The sequence below is a fragment of the Lipotes vexillifer genome, unplaced genomic scaffold (assembly GCF_000442215.2).
Source record: "Lipotes vexillifer unplaced genomic scaffold, Lipotes_vexillifer_v1.1 scaffold275, whole genome shotgun sequence".
Classification (NCBI taxonomy): domain Eukaryota; kingdom Metazoa; phylum Chordata; class Mammalia; order Artiodactyla; family Lipotidae; genus Lipotes; species Lipotes vexillifer.
This window is the reverse complement of record NW_006775816.1, coordinates 612,320-630,770: the sequence shown is the minus strand read 5'-3', so window position 1 is coordinate 630,770 and position 18,451 is coordinate 612,320. Positions and strand designations below refer to the sequence as shown.

Sequence of the window (18,451 nt, the reverse complement as noted above, 5' to 3'; positions counted from 1 at the left end):
ATTTGACTTTTCTGATAAACTAACTTAAAACATTGCCCAATTATACATAATAGTTGTTTCATTTTCCCCAAAAGTAAAATTTTTAAAAATCAATGTGCATATTACCCCCTCCCAAAAAAGCCTAAGAAATAGTCTACATTCCAACTATGCCTTTACTTGACAAATATATTAGCCTTAAGTTATAAGATAAAATTGTAGTAAAATAAAATTTTGAGTATAAGACACAAGCAGACTTCTACAGATCCGGACTTTTTTTTTTTTAAAGAAGACGGTGGGGGTAGGAGTTTATTAGTTTATTTATTTGTTTTTGCTGTGTTGGGTCTTTGTTTCTGTGCAAGGGCTTTCTCTAGTTGAGGCAAGTGGGGGTCACTCTTCATCGCAGTGCATGGGCCTCTCACTATCTCGGCCTCTCTTGTTGCGGAGCACAGGCTCCAGACGCTCAGGCTCAGTAGTTGTGGCTCACTGGCCTAGTTGCTCCGTGGCATGTGGGATCCTCCCAGACCAGGGCCCTAACCCGTGTCCCCTGCATCAACAGACAGATTCTCAACCACTGTGCCACCAGGGAAGCCCGATCCTGACTTTTTGATTGCACTTCTCCATTTGATTCTTAGCCTATTTAAATAGTTTAATCTGTCCAACTCAACATTTTTCAACATATGATAATGTCTTGTATATTTTTGTAACAGAAAATTTTGGCAATTTTATTAAATGAAAAAAACATTAAGTTTATAAGTGTCTTCTTGTTCAGAGTTATATTTCTTTCACCATTAATGGATATTTAAGCTATGTCAGCCAGTACAGTTTTTTCTAAACTCAAAAATCTTTTCTTCTTGCCTAAGTATTCAATTTTGTCTCAAGTCCCGAAAATGAGATTAGAGAAACTGAATTTAAATCTTCATGCCTTCCAGGGCTTCCCTGGTGGCGCAGTGGTTGAGAGTCCGCCTGCCGATGCAGGGGACACGGCTTCGTGCCCCGGTCCGGGAAGATACCGCATGCCGCCGAGTGGCTGGGCCCGTGAGCCATGGCCGCTGAGCCTGCGCGTCCTGAGCCTGTGCTCCGCAACGGGAGAGGCCACAACAGTGAGAGGCCCGAGTATCGCCAAAAAAATAATAATAATAAAATAAATAAATAAATAAATAAATAAAATCTTCATGCCTTCCAAAGAGATGGATGTTAGGACTATGAAGACATAGGCTAATTCTCTCAAAGTAAGCAACCACATAAGAGTCCAGCACATTCCCACTAAATGCTTGTTAGGACTTTACCTAACCTTAAGAAGAGGCAACACTCAGCCATATGGAATGACTGCTTCCCAGAAATTCCTGATGACTACTTTAAAAATGCATTCCTGTACTCCTGTATATACACAACATGAAAGAAAAAACATTTAGATAATTAATACCAGTCATAAAAGTCTCTAAGAATGTAAAAGGTATGTGATCTACTTATCAGCTTTCCATCAAAATTACTTTTTTAACTAAATAGATAATAACTACCTCATGGAAAATACGTTTATTCTTAGAAACCTTTATTTGCAATAATTATAAGGTAGATGCTTTAGAAAGGAATCTAGAATGACAGTAAAAATTAATCAAATTATTTTCTCTGGTATTACCAAATCCAATTAAAAAATGTTATCAGTGAGAACAGGAAAGCATGATATACTATACACCGGCACCAACGCTTCATCATCTTAACATTCAAGACAAAGTGCTTTTAGTTGAACTTTCTACGACCCGTGAAACTTATGAAAATGGGAAACTATCCTTTGAGAATGTCCCAAAGGATGTGCAGGTGCTGATGATTAAACAGTTTTAGCTTCAAGTTGCTCTTTATTGTAAAGTCAGCCTCAGATGAAACACCAAATTACTTATTAGCCCACCAGGGACTTAACATTACTGGCCCTTCATAATTATGCCATGAGTTTGTTTGTAATTCATCCAAGTACTTTGCAAAATTTTCAAGCAAATGAGATTTTTCAAACTATTAAACAATGTCTTTAATAAATAAAGTATGAAAATGTTCACAATTAAGGTTTTCCCAAAGTAGAACTTGATTTTTCCATTAAATATGTTCTCTTCTCTTGTGTTCTGAAGTGATATACTATAAAAATATTCTTTTTCTTTTTATCTGCCAATCATGAGGCTAAATAAAGGCACGATTAGGCACAAGACAGCAGCCATGAAGAATGGTGCTTAAAGATAGGCCTGTTGATAGGGCAGCATGTTTTTTTTTTTTTTGAGCTATTGCTAATCAGCTCTTCAAGGAAAACATCCAACCAAAGCCCAACAATATTCCATATAAACATGGTAACGTTTAAACGTAACATAAAAAGTAGCCTTAACCCAGTAGTGTTTTTTCTGTCCCTCTCTCTCTCTTCTTTTTTTTTTTTCAGTACACGGGCCTCTCACTGTTGTGGCCTCTTCCGTTGCGGAGCACAGGCTCCGGACGCGCAGGCTCAGCTGCCATGGCTCACGGGCCCAGCTGCTCCGCGGCATGTGGGATCTTCCCAGACCGGGGCACGAAGCCGTGTCCCCTGCATCGGCAGGCGGACTGTCAACCACTGCGCCACCAGGGAAGCCCCTGTCCTTCTCTCTTGTTCAGGACATGGAAGACCAGTATATCTGATGTACAAAGAATATGCCATTTTATTCATTTTCATTTGTGGTACCCTAGTTTAGTGCTATCTTTCCAATTACATGGGTTAATATACTTATTATGCTGTATCAGTTATGTAGTTGATTTCTTTTTTCTCCATTATCAATTGTTGTTCTTATTACTGTATTAAAATAATCCAGTCTTTACTTTTTGCTATATTATTTCCATATACAAAATACTTAAAATGTAAAAGGGATATACAAATCACCAGTCATTTAGTCATACAGAAATCTGTCAGTCAAATGCATTTATTATCCCACTAAGCAAAGCATACTAAGAATAAATCTTATCAGTAAAGAGGAAAATTAAGCCAAGTAATCTAGGTGTGTTTTTATTGTGAAAAGCCTAAAGAACAAAGATTAGAAGAACCTAACAGAATTAATTTTCAAGGCTGCAAACCCAAATATTCAGCACCTGGAATTGATCTAATTCTTTAAATAAACAGATGCTAACAGGTAAGAAGAAAAGAAGATCCTATAGTTAGAATATTTATTTTGTTCTAGGTTTGGAGCTTTATACCTCTAAGGTTTATACCTCTAAGTACGATCTCAGAATAACAATGGTGCCAGTGAAGATAATTTTCAAGTCGTAAACTCCCCCAAATCAGCAAGGATAGAAGATACTTCCTATTATAATTACATAAGCTGGCTCAACATCCAATCACAGGACTTTTACATGATTTTCTTTTCTCTGATAGTGTATAATGAGTCCATCTACAAGATTTAAGGAGCATACAGAAAATGCTTAATGCCTTGGAGTTCCTGCTGGTCACCTAGTTGGTCTATATAGTAATCATCAGAAATGACATTTAGAGTTGAGAAGCACCAAATTGGGGTAATTTAAATGATTTGGCAAAATGAGTTTTGTTCTAGCTGTACTCTATATGAAAAGATCACTTATTTTGAGGGTATATGAACATTATGTTATTTGATCTTCAAACTGTAACATCCTTAAGAAACACATGCTGTTATTAATGGGGAGCTGAGGCTCAGGAGGTTAAGTAACCTGCCAAAGTCATAACACCTAAGGCACTCGGATGCCAAAGCCTGCATTCCCAGCCACTGCTGTCTCCCCAGTAGTGATGTGGACAGGAAAAACATCACTATTAAAAACAAACAAAGGGTGAGGCTTATCATAGGCAGAATTCAGCAATCATTTAAAATGTGAAGAAATCAGAGGAAATTATTTTTCTTTGACTGTCATCACACAATTCAGATGGGAGGTATATATGTGGAAAACAAAATTTAGGGAGAAACAAACTGGACTTTATGGACTTTAATAACTGCAAAGTTCAGCACATATATCTAAACCCAGTGCAAAAAAAAAAAAAAAAAATACAAGGCTCCTCCACCTTTTGTGTATGCAACAGTAATCCCTTTTAAGGCAGGGATTGCTTTCTGCTGTCCTCAAAATCCTAACGCTAAAGTGGGGTATCCAGATATGCAGGGTCTTTGAACCTATTAATAAAGAAGGATGTCTAGTGACTTTTCTAGTACTTCAACAACCCAACAGAGAATGTTTATGTGCTCAGGATAAAAGCTACATGAACCAAAAAGTCTGACTTCTTTAAGTGTAATCACATCAATTCTATACATGAATATATAATATTGTAAACTCAAAGGGTCTACATAGTTACATATGTCTAATTAAAACAGAAAAATGACATATTCTTAATAAGTAAAACTTATTAGAATATTAGTTTTCCAACATGTTACTTATAAGAAGACAAATAACAAAGGAATCCTAAGCATTTGGAAGTATTTCTCTAAGATGAGATGTTAAGTAAAATAAATGAGGTGTCAGGTGAAATTTGCTCAAGGAGTTAAGAGTGTTGTTGTACTGTGCTAATAATTCTGGGTAAAGAAAGAAAATAGCAAAAGACCTTCCCAATGATAAAAAAGAGAAGCATCATCAGGATGAGACGTGAGTGTGTTGAAGAAGAAACCATGTAATTCGGGCACAAGGGAGTAAAAGCAGTTTGAGCAAGACTGTGTAATATAAAGATGAGTGGGAGGTGGGACCAGGACATACATATGCTTCAAAGCCACAGTGACCAACGAGAGACACAAAAGTTAGTTTTAAACTCAAATGACAAACATGAGCCTGCTACAGCTGTTGGATACGATAAAGGGAAGTAAGTCAAAAAGAGAAAAACAAATACCGTCTGCTAACACATATATATGGAATCAAAAAAAAAAAATGGTTCTGAAGAACCTAGGGGCAGGATAGGAATAAAGACACAGATGTAGCGAATGGACTTGAGGACATGGGGAGTGGAAAGTGTAAGCTGGGACGAAGTGAGAGAGTGGCATGGACATATATATACTACCAAATGTAAAATAGCTAGCTAGTGGGAAGCAGCCACATAACAGGGAGATCAGCTTGGGGCTCTGTGACCACCTAGTGGGGTGGGATAGGGAGTGTGGGAGGGAGACGCAAGAGGGAGGAGATATGGGGATATAGTGTTATAAAGCAGAAACTAACACCGTTGAAAGTAATTATACTCCAATAAAGATGTTAAAAATATATATATAAAGGGGGACAAGAGGGTCCTTGTAAGATCCAGCCAAAATTCCATAATGAGCTCAATTCATCCTGGAGAAGCATGTTATCTCTTTTAATAACAGGTGCATTGGTAATGGCATATAACAATGAGTCTAAAACCAGACCACAGTGGAAAATGATGATTGCTATGTAACACTACACGACTGAAGGCACGAATTTCATTTGGTGAGGTTTAATGCCTGGTGGGTCACCAATTTGCTCAGCCTATAGTGTGAGGCCAAACATTTCCACCTAGTACCTCCAATTTGAACTTTATGCCTCACATGAGTCCTATGGGAAATAAAAATCTATTACAGAGAGGTGCTGACTCTGTACCGCTCACCTTAACCCTCATCCCAGCCACAAGGCTTTGCATTAATAGGCCTATAATTTTAAAAGTGAACATTTTATGCTTTGAAATAGAACCAGACCTGCAAACATTTTTCTATTGTGAGCTCATCAATGCAAATAGAGAGTTATTCTATCAAGGGGTGAGGAAATAAGGTGAGCCTTGTGCTGATTCCCTCTAGTAAGTTATAAAAAACACCCTTAAAAATTACATTTTGATTGTTCTTACAAACTCTCTGAGCAGCAATGTACTTGGAAATGGTAAAAAAAAAAAAAAATGTACAGGCTTTGGAGTCAGGCAGGCCAGGCCTCCATTTAATCCTGCCCCTGCCAATTCTGAAGTGTGTCTGCCAAGGCATGGATTTTCTTTCTCTGGTAACAGAGGTAACATTCTGTACCTCATAAACATGTTGTGAAGACTAAGTGGGATGACACATGAAGAGCACCTAGCACAGGGTCTTAGCAGTTCCATCAGCGGCAGCTGTATTTGGTTGAAGATGATAGAAGAGGGGTAAGTTAAACTGTCACAATGAACAGCTGTTCCTCAGAGGAAGCCACAAGATCATGAAAGCTTCCCCCCTTGGTCTACTGGGCTTGAGGCAGCAGACTGAAACAGATGTTCCTTTGTTAGCTATTGTAAAAAGTCTCTCAGGGAGACAAAAGGAAGGAGGGAAGGAAGGAAGGAAGGAAGGAAGGAAAGAAAGAAGGAAGGAAGGAAGGAAGGAAGGAAGGAAGGAAAGAAGGAAGGAAGGAAGGAAGGAAAGGCATGAGGGAGGGAGGGAGGGAGGGAGGGAAGGAAGGAAGGAAGGAAGGAAAGAAGGGAAGAAGCTGAACAGCTCTATCTATGCAAATTAGTTGAGAGATCCTAGTTAACACTGGTGAGACTCCCTGGCTTAGCATCTCCGTTCAGTTACCTGCTAGCTGTCACTATCTATCTAAGCCTCAGTTTCCTCATTTGTAAAATGGGAATAATCCAGTACACATACCACATCTGTTTGTTGTTGTAACGACAAAATGAATGAGAACACCTGGCACTTGGTTGGCAGTATATGTGTTAGCTATTAGAGAATGCCACCCACTGTAGATGGGGGCCTCTGATACTAGATGAAGGAAATTCTGAGCACAGATTAGAAGTGCAAGTACAATAATTTAGCCCGGCAAAATATGGAGGGAGTGTGCCAGGCATAGGGAACAACGAGAAGAGTGGCCAGAACTTGAGAGAAAACATTCCATGGTAAGCTGCTGTAGTGGAGGGCAGGTGTAGAATGAGGACAGTGCTCCAACTTCTTATGTGTAATACAAAACGGACCTCCAATTTACCGGAACATTTGCTGCTCATTCATGACCAGGGATCATGAATGTCAGTGGATGAAGTAATAGTGTAAACATAGTTTAATGTATCAACTATACTTAACAATGTAAACATATCTTAAGAGTATCTTAAAGAGAAAATATATTTGTTTGCCTATTGTACTAATGTGGCTTTCCAGAACAAACCTTCAACATATTAAAGGTCCGCATCTATCCCTAATATTTTCATACTAACTCATTGAAATTAGCTTGGTTTCCACAATTGAATTGTATGGAATTAAATAGCAACCTAAGAGATCAGAAGACATTGACAAATAGACATCTATTTGTCAGTAATTTCTATCAGTCTTGACGCTGTGGTCTTTTTAAAGATACAGTGTCTAAAATTCAAGGAATATAACCATAAAGAAAGGAAGAAAACATTTGTGTGTGAAATTATACTTCCCCTACAGTCTTCTTTATGCTTATTTTTATTCTAAAGAAAATTCCCTCTCCAGATTACTTATTTAGATAAAGTGTTTTATACTTAGCTCTAATGATTTTAATTTAGTACAATGTGTATATGAGTGTGTGTCTGTGTCTGTATCTATATGTATGTGTGTGTGATAGCAGCTACTTCTAGGACCCATGTAAACTCTGAAATAGGCAAAGTATAGCTGTCACTCTATGACCCTCCACCTTGAACCCTTCTCCATTCAAACACTTTCTCTCTCTGCCCACCACCTAGTAACAGAAATGCCAAGTCACCCAGAGAACTCCTACCAGATCTCAGGAAGATGTGGAATTAGATCTGGTTTCAAAACCAGACAATATGGCCTTGATCTCTTTCTTCATTTGCCAAAGGGGGATAGAAACAACAAAAAGATACAGAATTATCATGAAGATTGACTGAGGTAATATAGGTTAGGCATTTGGAAAAATTTCTGGTTCATAGAAAATACTCAATATCTGATGCATATTATTATTTTATATATGCATTTTATAATTTTATGCATAATTGTGTCATGGGTTCCCAAGACCACCCTCAGGCTTGATAATTTGTTGGAAGGACTCACAGAACTCAGAAAAGTTGTTACACTCACTGTTAACAGTTTCTTACAGTGAAAGGATATAGATTAAAATCACAGTTGTCTTCTCCCAGTGGAGTTTCATTATTCCAGCAACAATGTGTGACAACACGTGTGATGTACTGCCAACCAGGGAAGCTTACCCAAGCCTTGATGTCAAGAGTTACTGAGGGGACTTCCCTGGTGGTCCAGTTGTAAAGAATACACCTTCCAATGCAGGGGACATGGGTTCGATCCCTGGCTGGGGAACTAAGATCCCATGTGCCTCAGGACAACTAAGCCAACTAGTGAGCTTGGGTGCCTCTACTAGAGAGCCTGCATGCCAAAAATACAGAGCCCACTCACCCTGGAGCCTGCGCGCCACAACTAGAGAAGGGAAAACCTGCATGTCACAACTAGAGAGAAGCCCATGCACCACAACAAAAGATCCCACGTGCCGCAACTAAGACACAATGCAGCCAAAAAAATAAATAAAATTTAAATAAATAAATAAATAATAAGAGTTATTGAGGTCAGTCATGCAGGCATGAATATAGACTCCCTGCATGAATGACCTTGGTTACTCAGTCTCCAGCACCCCACAGACGATGAATTGACACAGTGTGGCCCAAGGCCCCTGGTGAACAAAAGTAGGTGTTCACCGTAAATCACATTTTTTGCATAAACTATCTAGCTTGGCCCAAGGCCCCAGGTATACAAAGATGGCCATACCGGGCAGGATATTCCAAGGCTTACAGCTGCTCTCTCCAGAGCCAGTCAAGGGCCACTACTTTCTCTAAAATGTACAGGGTTTGAGTACCTCAAGCCCACTGAGTTAACCATTTACTGCGTAATAATTTATTAAGCAACTACCATGCACCAGGAGCTATGATACTTAATATATATTATCTCATTTAATATTTAAATACTCTCATTTAAAGGAATTAACATCCCCTTTTACAAATATGGAAACTGAGGCTCGAGAAGGTTAAAAGTATTCATAGTCATATATTAACTAGTGTAGAATCCAAACCTTGCTCTCTCAAACTGCAAAGCCTTTGCTACTTCCACTAAGCCACGGTGCCTCATAAAATATTATAAAAATTAAAGTAGTATATTATACATCATGAATATAGGCACATAATAAATATATTTAATAGATTCATTTCTGGTAGTGAAAAAATAATTTAAGAAATCACTTTGAATTTGTGGAGGAAATAAACTAGAGCTGTGAGCAAATGTACACTTATTGTAGACCAGTTTTCATTTAAAATATTGAGTTTTTATTGAAAGGGTATCTAGTCACAACCAGGTGATTATAATCAAGTCCAATAAATTCAGCAATAAAGTTTTCCTGAGGTTAAAAAGAAATTCAACCTTCTTTAAATTCAACCTTCTTTTTCTTTACACCTCAAAACTTTTTAATCCCCACAAACATTTGCTGAAACACAAAAGTGACTCACCCATCTATTAAGAATAACGTAATTTTTCGTTGTAGAAATGTATTACCAGTTTCCCTAGAGGAAACAATGCTTTCTCACTTTAATATGTGTGTGGTTTTCTCCCCCATCTAATCAGCTAATACTTTTCAAAAGATCTTTTTAATGCCTAAATGAAAGGATTCCACATCAGAGACCTGACCTCCCTATTAAAGTATCTAAAGGAAACCCTAGGAATGTAAAATCCATTCAAAGGCAAATCGCAGGTAGCTTATTATACAATGCATTAAGAAAAGGGGAAAAAAGCTTCACAAGAACTGCACAGAATTTGGTAAAATTATACCACAAAAATACAAATTGATCTTAAGTATAAAGAAACAAATTCATAGCCAAAAACTTATTACAAAAGTGCTTTGTAGTCAGCCAGGAGGGGAGTCTTTACGAAAAGCTTCAGCATTTGTCACTTTTTCAATCAAAATTTCTGATTACAGCTTAATGTTGGGAAGGCAAAAAAAAGAACAAAACACATTTTTCAATAGATTTAAAAATCTGAAATTTTTAAAGCTAACACTCAATATCAGAAAAGGTAGATTTTACTACAGACAACAGGAGTAGAATGAAGTAATAAAAATAATAATAGTAATATATTATATTATATATATAATATAATATATAATTAATATATAATTATATATAATTATAATATGTAATATGGTAATATATTATAGTAATATAATAATAGTAATATAGATACAAATACTTTTAAAAAACAAATTAAGATTTTTAACATACCATGAACATGGTTCTGAAGTTATTCAAATCAGTCAAAAAGTCTTCCACAGACACCTTTTTCACATCGATGGCATAGTACCCCATTATACTCTGGTATAACTTGTCCATGTTTTCATGTAGTTTTGAAAGTTTCTCATAGTGTTCTTTTGCACTGATAACAAAGCTGTATATTACAGTTAAGGTATTCTGAAATTTACAAAGTAATGCTTTAGGGGAAAAAAAATCCTATAAGTCCAATGTTTTAATTTAACTGTTAGCCATTATTACATATCTCCAAAATGCCAAAATTAGCTCTAATAGTTAACCATTCTTACAATTCAATCTACACTGTACAGTGATGAAATCTTAAGTGTACTTCCTAATTAACACTGGCGAAGTTAAAAGTTATTTATATATTTAATATTTCTCTTTTACAATTAAGTTCAAGGAAATTTTTCTTCCAATTTGCCTATCAGATGATGCAATATGATTTAAAATTATAGTTCAGTAGTTTCAAATGATATTGAAATCAATAACATAGGCATTTTGCATAGTAGTTAAACTGGACAACCTGGGGTCAATTTCTAGCTCCTGCATTTGGTAGTATTGTGCCTGTGGACAAATGCCTTCATTTCTCTGTGCCACAATTTCGTCACCTGTAAAGTGGGAATAATAATAATAACATCACTTATAGGGCTGTTGTGAGGACTAATGAGTTAATACATACAAAGTTCTCAGAAAAATGGCATTTTGTAATACATATAAATACTTGGTCTTATTATTGCCCACTTATTCAATTTAAGCTCTACTTAAGTTTCTAAAAGCAATAAATTTTTTAAGAGTTACATTAAAAACTTCTTATATTGTATAAGTAAATTCATGTTTTAACTTCTTTGGAAAATTGGTATACAATTTCTTCTATGAATTACATGATTTAAAATTATGATTACACAGACACACAGAAATGTTCTTTTCTCACTTATTTATGACAATTAGTTGAAAGCACACTGAGACTGAGAAGACTAACTTTCTGTGAATGTGTTGGTGGCATTAGAACACATTTTCTAAACAAACAATAGAATTTCCTTTGTGGTGTGACAGATTGCTGTGGTAGCCAGATAAAAAGTCTCCATACCACATTCTGAAAAGATGACTCCGCTACAGCATCAGTCATAATTATCTATGGCTCTTTTAAACTGGGACATTAAACTTACTGAAGTCATTATATTGTCTCTAACACAAAAAGATAAACAGATATTAACACATTTTTTCAGAAGTCAGAAAAAAAGAAAAACTAGACTCAGGCTGGGAGAACAAAATAAAAAAATGGAATGTTTATGTCTAAAAAGAAAATTTTTCCACAATTTAAAAAAGATATGGTTCCTCTGGTCAGAGCATTCTCCAGTACAGGATGAAATAAGGAAAATCATCCAGGCCCTCTGTTTTGAGAAAAAGAATGAAAGAAAGAGGTAGCACTGTTGCCAGATATGTGGTGAACCTGGGGCAGAGAAGAATGCTGCTCCCACAAGGAAACAAGGCATCCCCATCAATCACCTGTACCCATGTCTACGGTCAATCCACAGATTACATACTGCCTGTTTTTTTTGTTGTTGCTGTTTTTTAATACTGTGCTCTGCTTAGTTAAATATATAGTATTTTAGAAGAACAGACTAGAATGTAAGGAGTCTAGATTCTAATGCATTCTAATTGTTTTTTTCTAATGAGCTTAGAAAATCTATGGATCTTTCTTTGGCTAGTTTAAACAGCAAAATGCCTCCTTATACTTTCTAAGAATCTAGATCATAATAGTACCAGTGGTCGATGCATTTATATGTAGCATCATTTTTTAATCCTTGGATGAACAAAAGATTTTGTATTAGTAAAATCACAAAATCATAAGAAATTATAATACAGTCACATGTTTCCATATACTTTGTCTCGTGAAACATCCATATTTGTGAAATGCTGCAAGTAAATTTATGTAAATAAAAATCACACTTGAAATGCATTCAGAAACTATCATTAAATGGAACATATGGTTATTGATTTGTAATGTGCAGTAAGTATCCCTTCATTTATCTAGCAAGTTCAGAAAACAACATTGGTTTATATATTCCATCTATAAACTCTCACCTAAAATTTACGTCCCAGATAGAGACTAGATCCACATGGATTATTTATATATCCTTAACTGCTGCCTAAAAGAGGAATAATTTTCTGCCTTTGCTTGTCCAAACCTATTATTCCAAGTTTGGTTCAATTCTTCCTCTTCCATGAAGCCGCCTTCTCTAATCTCTACAACTATGAGTGATCATTTCTTCCACTGAATATATAGCACTTTTAGTCCAGGTATCTCTGTAATGAAGTTCTTTGTTTTCCCTTCTAGTACAATCCCCTAGTAGTGTTTTGTTTTTGCCATGTGATCACCTGTGATTACTAGTCCTTTCTCTAGATGCTGTAGTAAGTCTAATCATCTGCAACTACATTGGTGCCAATGACTTATTTCACCCTACTCTCATCACTCAAACTTCGGTGGGAAGAGTAGCAGGCCTCCTCAAAAGTCTGATGTAAGTCAAGGAACTTCTCTTCATAAAATTGCACATATACACATTCACACACACACACGAACACATACAATTTGGATGTAATGTTAAGAGCTAACAGAGTTCCTAAAAAGTAGTTACCCTGGACAACAGGTTGCACTACTATGGTGGGTGTTTCTAATTGTATGGTTTTACAGCTACTCCTTTTTTGCCCTTATCACTGCTTATAAGGCTTTGAGTTTTAATAAATATGAGTAATTTTATTCTAATACCTGGGAATATGCCCATTCACAGGAATCAGTTTGGCAAATAGGTTAAAATAAAGCTCTATTACTCAATAACACTTTTTAGATTGTAGGTTAAGAATCAAAAGTTAATGACATATCAGAAATATGCTTGAGCATACTTAAATAAAACAGTAAAATTCTATTAAATGATGTGATGGGAAAGAAGACCAAGAGCCAGAACGATGGAAATTACATGGTCTTGTTTTAACAGGTAGAGAGTTTTATAAGTTAATTTTCTTATCATTTTTATCTACAAAAGAATTTGCTCCCAAAGGAAAGTAAGTAGAGCTTTAAATAAGTGGAATTACCCACAAAAACGGTAAAATTGTGATTGAACTGAAACAATTCTGGAAATAGCCAAATAAATTCTCAGAAGCTTAAAATGACTATTTGATAGAATGGAATAAATGGTTACCTTAAGGAGGCACTCTACATCATTACTGCTGGGTACTTTCTCATTAACAGATGAGGGAACATTCACATAAAAAATCATCATTATCCAAAAGAAAAAAACAAACACAGATGTTCTTGTGCCAACTGTTAAACTCCAGCTAGAAGTTAATGCCCATATCCATAGTAGTCATAAGGCTTTATTTTTTTCCCCAGAAAGTTCTATATTTGTAAAGAGCTTGAGAAAAACAGGTGAGCTATACAACAAAATTAAACTCTGATAAAATTCATTACAGAAATATTGATATATATCCAACTACTTGATATTTTTGTAAAATCTATTTTCTTTTCCTTTACCAGGACTAAGGCCAAATTCTGATTAATTTCTACTTGAACAAGTATAATTTTCCCATTTGAAGGTACATGACAACCAGAACTGTGTTCACACACATTGAACAAAAAATGTTTAGTGTTGGCCAACTAAGTAGTCAGAATGAGATGTGGGATTTAACTCCAGGTTAGCAAGTACTGTTCATTCCCAAGCCACCCAGCCACCCAGCATAAATTTATTCTAAATGTAAATCTACATTTATTCTCATGTTTTGCCCCCATTATTGCACCTTCCCCACCAAGGATGTCTATTACTTCCATTAATCATCTTACAAGGACCAGCTTTAATCAGTGCTACAACGTTTATAGTCTAAAATTTTTTTTTTTTTTTTTTTTTTTTTTGCGGTATGCGGGCCTCTCACTGTTGTGGCCTCTCCCGTTGCGGAGCACAGGCTCCGGACGCGCAGGCTGAGCGGCCATGGCTCAGGGGCCAAGCCGCTCCGCGGCATGTGGGATCTTCCCGGACCGGGGCACGAACCCGTGTCCCCTGCATCGGCAGGCGTACTCTCAACCACTGCACCACCAGGGAAGCCCTACAATCTAAAACCTTTTATAGATCTTCTTCAGTACCCGGGATCCGGCCAGCCAGCCAGCCAGGTTGGCAGCCAATCTATAAGTAGTCACTAAACACCACTAAGTACCACTCTTCTAGACATGAGGAAAACGAGTAGTTAACAAGGTAAACAAAGTCCCTGCTTTCATGAAACATGAATTCTAGAGTGTGGTGAACAGGTAATAAATAATTAATGAGATATTCAGACAATAATAAGCATGATGAAGAAAACAAAAGTCTGTGTGTGATATCGTATACAGTGACAGAGGCTAACTTATGCTGCGTAGTCAGGGAAGTCCTGGCAGAGAAGGTGAGAGTGACTGAAGCATAACTGCCAAGAAGCCGTGAACACGACATTATAAATGTAGTAAGACTTCTGAGAAGAAAGAGATCATCATAGACTTGAGTATTCATACAGGATGAGAAGTATATACAATTTTTTAACATATTTATTGGAGTATAATTGCTTTACAATGGTGTGTTAGTTTCTGATTTATAACAAAGTGAATCAGCTATACATGTACATATATCCCCATATCTCCTGCCTCTTGCGTCTCCCTCCCACCCTCCCTAACCCACCCCTCTAGGTGGTCACAAAGCACCAAGCCAATCTCCCTGTGCTATATGGCTGCTTCCCACTAGCTATCTATTTTAAATTTGGTAGTATATATATGTCCATGCCACTCTCTCACTTCGTCCCAGCTTACCCTTCCCCCTCCCCATATCCTCAAGTCCATTCTCTGTCTGCACCTTTATTCCCGTCCTGCCCCTAGAGTGTTCAGAACCATTTTTTTTAGATTCCATATATATGTGTTAGCATACACTATTTGTTTTTCTCTTTCTGACTTACTTCACTCTGTATGACAAATTCTAGGTGATCCACCTCACTACAAATAACTCAATTTCATTTCTTTTTATGGACAACATTCCATTTTATATATGTGCCACATCTTGTTTATCAATTCATCTGTCGATGGACACTTAGGTTGCTTCCATGTCCTAGCTATTGTAAATAGAGCTGCAATAAACACTGTGGTACATGTCTCTTTTTGAATTATGGTTTTCTCAGGGTATATACCCAGTAGTGGGATTGCTGGGTCATATGGTAGTTCTATTTTTAGGTTTTTAAGGAACTTCTATACTGTTCTACATAGTGGCTGTATCAATTTACATTCCCATCAACAGTGCTAGAGGGTTCCCTTTTCTCCACACCCTCCTGAGCATTTACTGCTTGTAGATTTTTTTTTTTTTAACATCTTTACTGGAGTATAATTGCCTTACAATGGTGTGTTAGTTTCTGCTTTACAACAAACTGAATCAGCTATGCATATACATATATCCCCATATCTCCTCCCTCTTGTGTTTCCCTCCTATGCTCCCTATCCCACCCCTCTAGGTGGTCACAAAGCACCGAGCTGATCTACCTGTGCTATATGGCTGCTTCCCACTATCTATTTTTCATTAGGTAGTATATACATGTGCATGCCACTCTCTCACTTTGTCCCAGCTTACCCTTCCCCCTCAAGGCCATTCTCTATGTTTGCGTCTTTAATCCTGTCCTGCCCCTATGTTCTTCAAAGCAATATATATATTTTTTTACATTCCATATATATGTGTTAGCATATGGTATTTGTTTTTCTCTTTCTGACTTACTTCACTCTGTATGACAGACTCTAGATCCATCCACCTCACTACAAATACCTCAATTTCGTTTCCTTTTATGGCTGAGTAATATTCCGTTGTACATATGTGCCACATATTGCTTAACCATTCATCTGTCGATGGACACTTAGGTTGCTTCCATGTCCTGACTATTGTAAATAGTGCTGCAATGAACATTGTGGTATATGACTCTTTTTGAATTATGGTTTTCTCAGGGTATATGCCCAGTAGTGGGGTTGCTGGGTCACATGGTAGTTCTATTTTTAGTTTTTTAAGGAACCTCCACACTGTTCTCCAAAGTGGCTGTATCAATCTACGTTCCCACCAACAGTGCAATAGGGTTCCCTTTTCACCACACCCTCTCCAGCATTTATTCGTTGTAGATTTTTTGGTGATGGCCATTCTGACTGGTGTGAGGTGATACCTCACTGTAATTTTTATTTGCATTTCTCTAATGATTAGTGATGTTGAGGATCCTTTCATGTGCTTGTTGGCAATCTGTATATCTTCTTTGGAGAAATGTCTGTTTAGGTCTTCTGCCCATTTTTGGATTGGGTTGTTTGTTTTATTGATATTGAGCTGCATGAGCTGCTTGTATATTTTGGAGATTAATCCTTTGTCAGTTGTTTCATTTGCAAATATTGTCTGCCATTCGGAGAGTTGTCTTTTCATCATGTTTATGGTTTCCTTTGCTGTGTAAAAGCTTTTCAGTTTCATTAGGTCCCATTAGTTTGTTTTTATTTCCATTTCTCTAGGAGGTAGTTCAAAAAGGAACTTCCTGTGATTTATGTCAGAGTGTTCTGCCTATTTTTCCTCTAAGAGTATTATAGTGCCTGGCCTTACATCTAGGTCTTTAATCCATTTTGAGTTTACTTTTGTGTGTGGTGTTAGGGAGTGTTCTAATTTCATTCTTTTACATGTAGCTGTACAGTTTCCCCAACACCACCTATTAAAGAGGCTGTCTTTTCTCCATTGTATATTCTTGCCTCCTTTATCAACAATAAGGTGACCATATGTGTGTGGGTTTATCTCTGGGCTTTCTATCTTGTTCCATTGATCTATATTTCTGTTTGGCGCCACTACCATACTGTCTTGATTACTGTCGCTTTGTAGTATAATCTGAAGTACAGGAGCCTGATTCCTCCAGCTCTATTTTTCCTTCTCAAGATTGCCTTGGTTATTCGGGGTCTTTTGTGTTTCCATACAAATTGTGAAATTTTTTGTTCTAGTTTTGTGAAAAATGCCATTGCTAGTTTGATAGGGACTGCACTGAATCTGTAACTTGCTTTGGGTAGTATAGTCATTATCACAATGTTGATTCTTCCAATCCAAGAACATGGTATATCTCTCCATCATTTTGTATCATCATTAATTTCTTTCATCAGTGTCTTATAGTTTTCTGCATACAGGTCTTTTATCTCCTTAGGTAGGTTTATTCCTAGATATTTTATACTTTTTGTTGCAGTGGTGTATGGGAGTGTTTCCTTAACTTCTCTTTCAGATTTTTCGTCATTAGTGTATAGGAATGCAAGATATTTCTGTGCATTCATTTTGTATCCTGCTACTTTACCAAATTCATTGATTAGCTCTAGTAGTTTTCTGGTAGCATCTTTAGTATTTCAATGTTTAGTATCATGTCGTCTGCAAACAGTGACCATTTTACTTCTTCTTTTCCTATTTGGATTCCTTTCATTTCTTTTTCTTGTCTGATTGTTGTGGCTAAAGCTTCCAAAACTCTGCTGAACAACAGGGGTGAGAGTGGACAACCTTGTCTTGTTCCTGATCTTAAGAGGAAATGGTTTTAATTTCTCATCACTGAAAAGATGTTGGCTGTGGCTTGTTATATATGCCCTTTATTATGTTGAGGTAATTTCCCTATATGCCTACTTTCTGGAGCATTTTTATCATAAATTGGTGTTCAATTTTGTTGAAAGCTTTTCTGCATCTATTGAGATGATCATATTTTTTTTCCTTCAATTTGTTTATATGGTTTATAACACTGATGGATTTGCATATACTGAAAAATCCTTGCATTTCTGGGATTAACCCCACTTGATCAGGGTGTATGACCCTTTTAATGTGCTTTTGGATTCTGTCTGCTAGTATTTTGTTGAGAATTCTTGCATATATATTCATACGTGATATTGACCTGTAGTTCTCTTTCTTTGTGACATCTTTGTCTGCTTTAGGTATCAGGGTGATGGTCACCTTGTACAATGAGTTAGGGAGTGTTCCTCCCTCTGATATATTTTGGATGAATTTGAGAAGGATAAGTCTTAGCTCTTCTCTAAATGCTTGATAGAATTCACCTGTGAAGCCATCTGGTCCTGGGCTTTTGTTTGTTGGAAGATTTTTAATCAGTCTCAATTTCAGTGCTTGTGACTGGTCTGTTTATATTTTCTATTTCTATTTGTCTGTTGCTATTTCCTATTTCTTCCTGGTTCAGTCTTCGAAAGTTGTGCTTTTCTAAGAATTTGTCCATGTCTTCCAGGTTGTGCATTTTATTGGC

General features: G+C 36.8%; 1 protein-coding gene across 1 annotated transcript in view; it reads right to left on the bottom strand.

Annotated features, from left to right (window-relative positions):
• Positions 1–18,451, bottom strand: part of DIAPH3 (diaphanous related formin 3) — a gene marked incomplete at its 3' end in the record, with an annotated part of 415,912 nt that overhangs the window by 52,184 nt on the left and 345,277 nt on the right. The window contains 1 exon segment of the mRNA XM_007450220.1: positions 10,139–10,303. Within this exon segment, the coding sequence (XP_007450282.1) occupies positions 10,139–10,303 (165 nt within the window).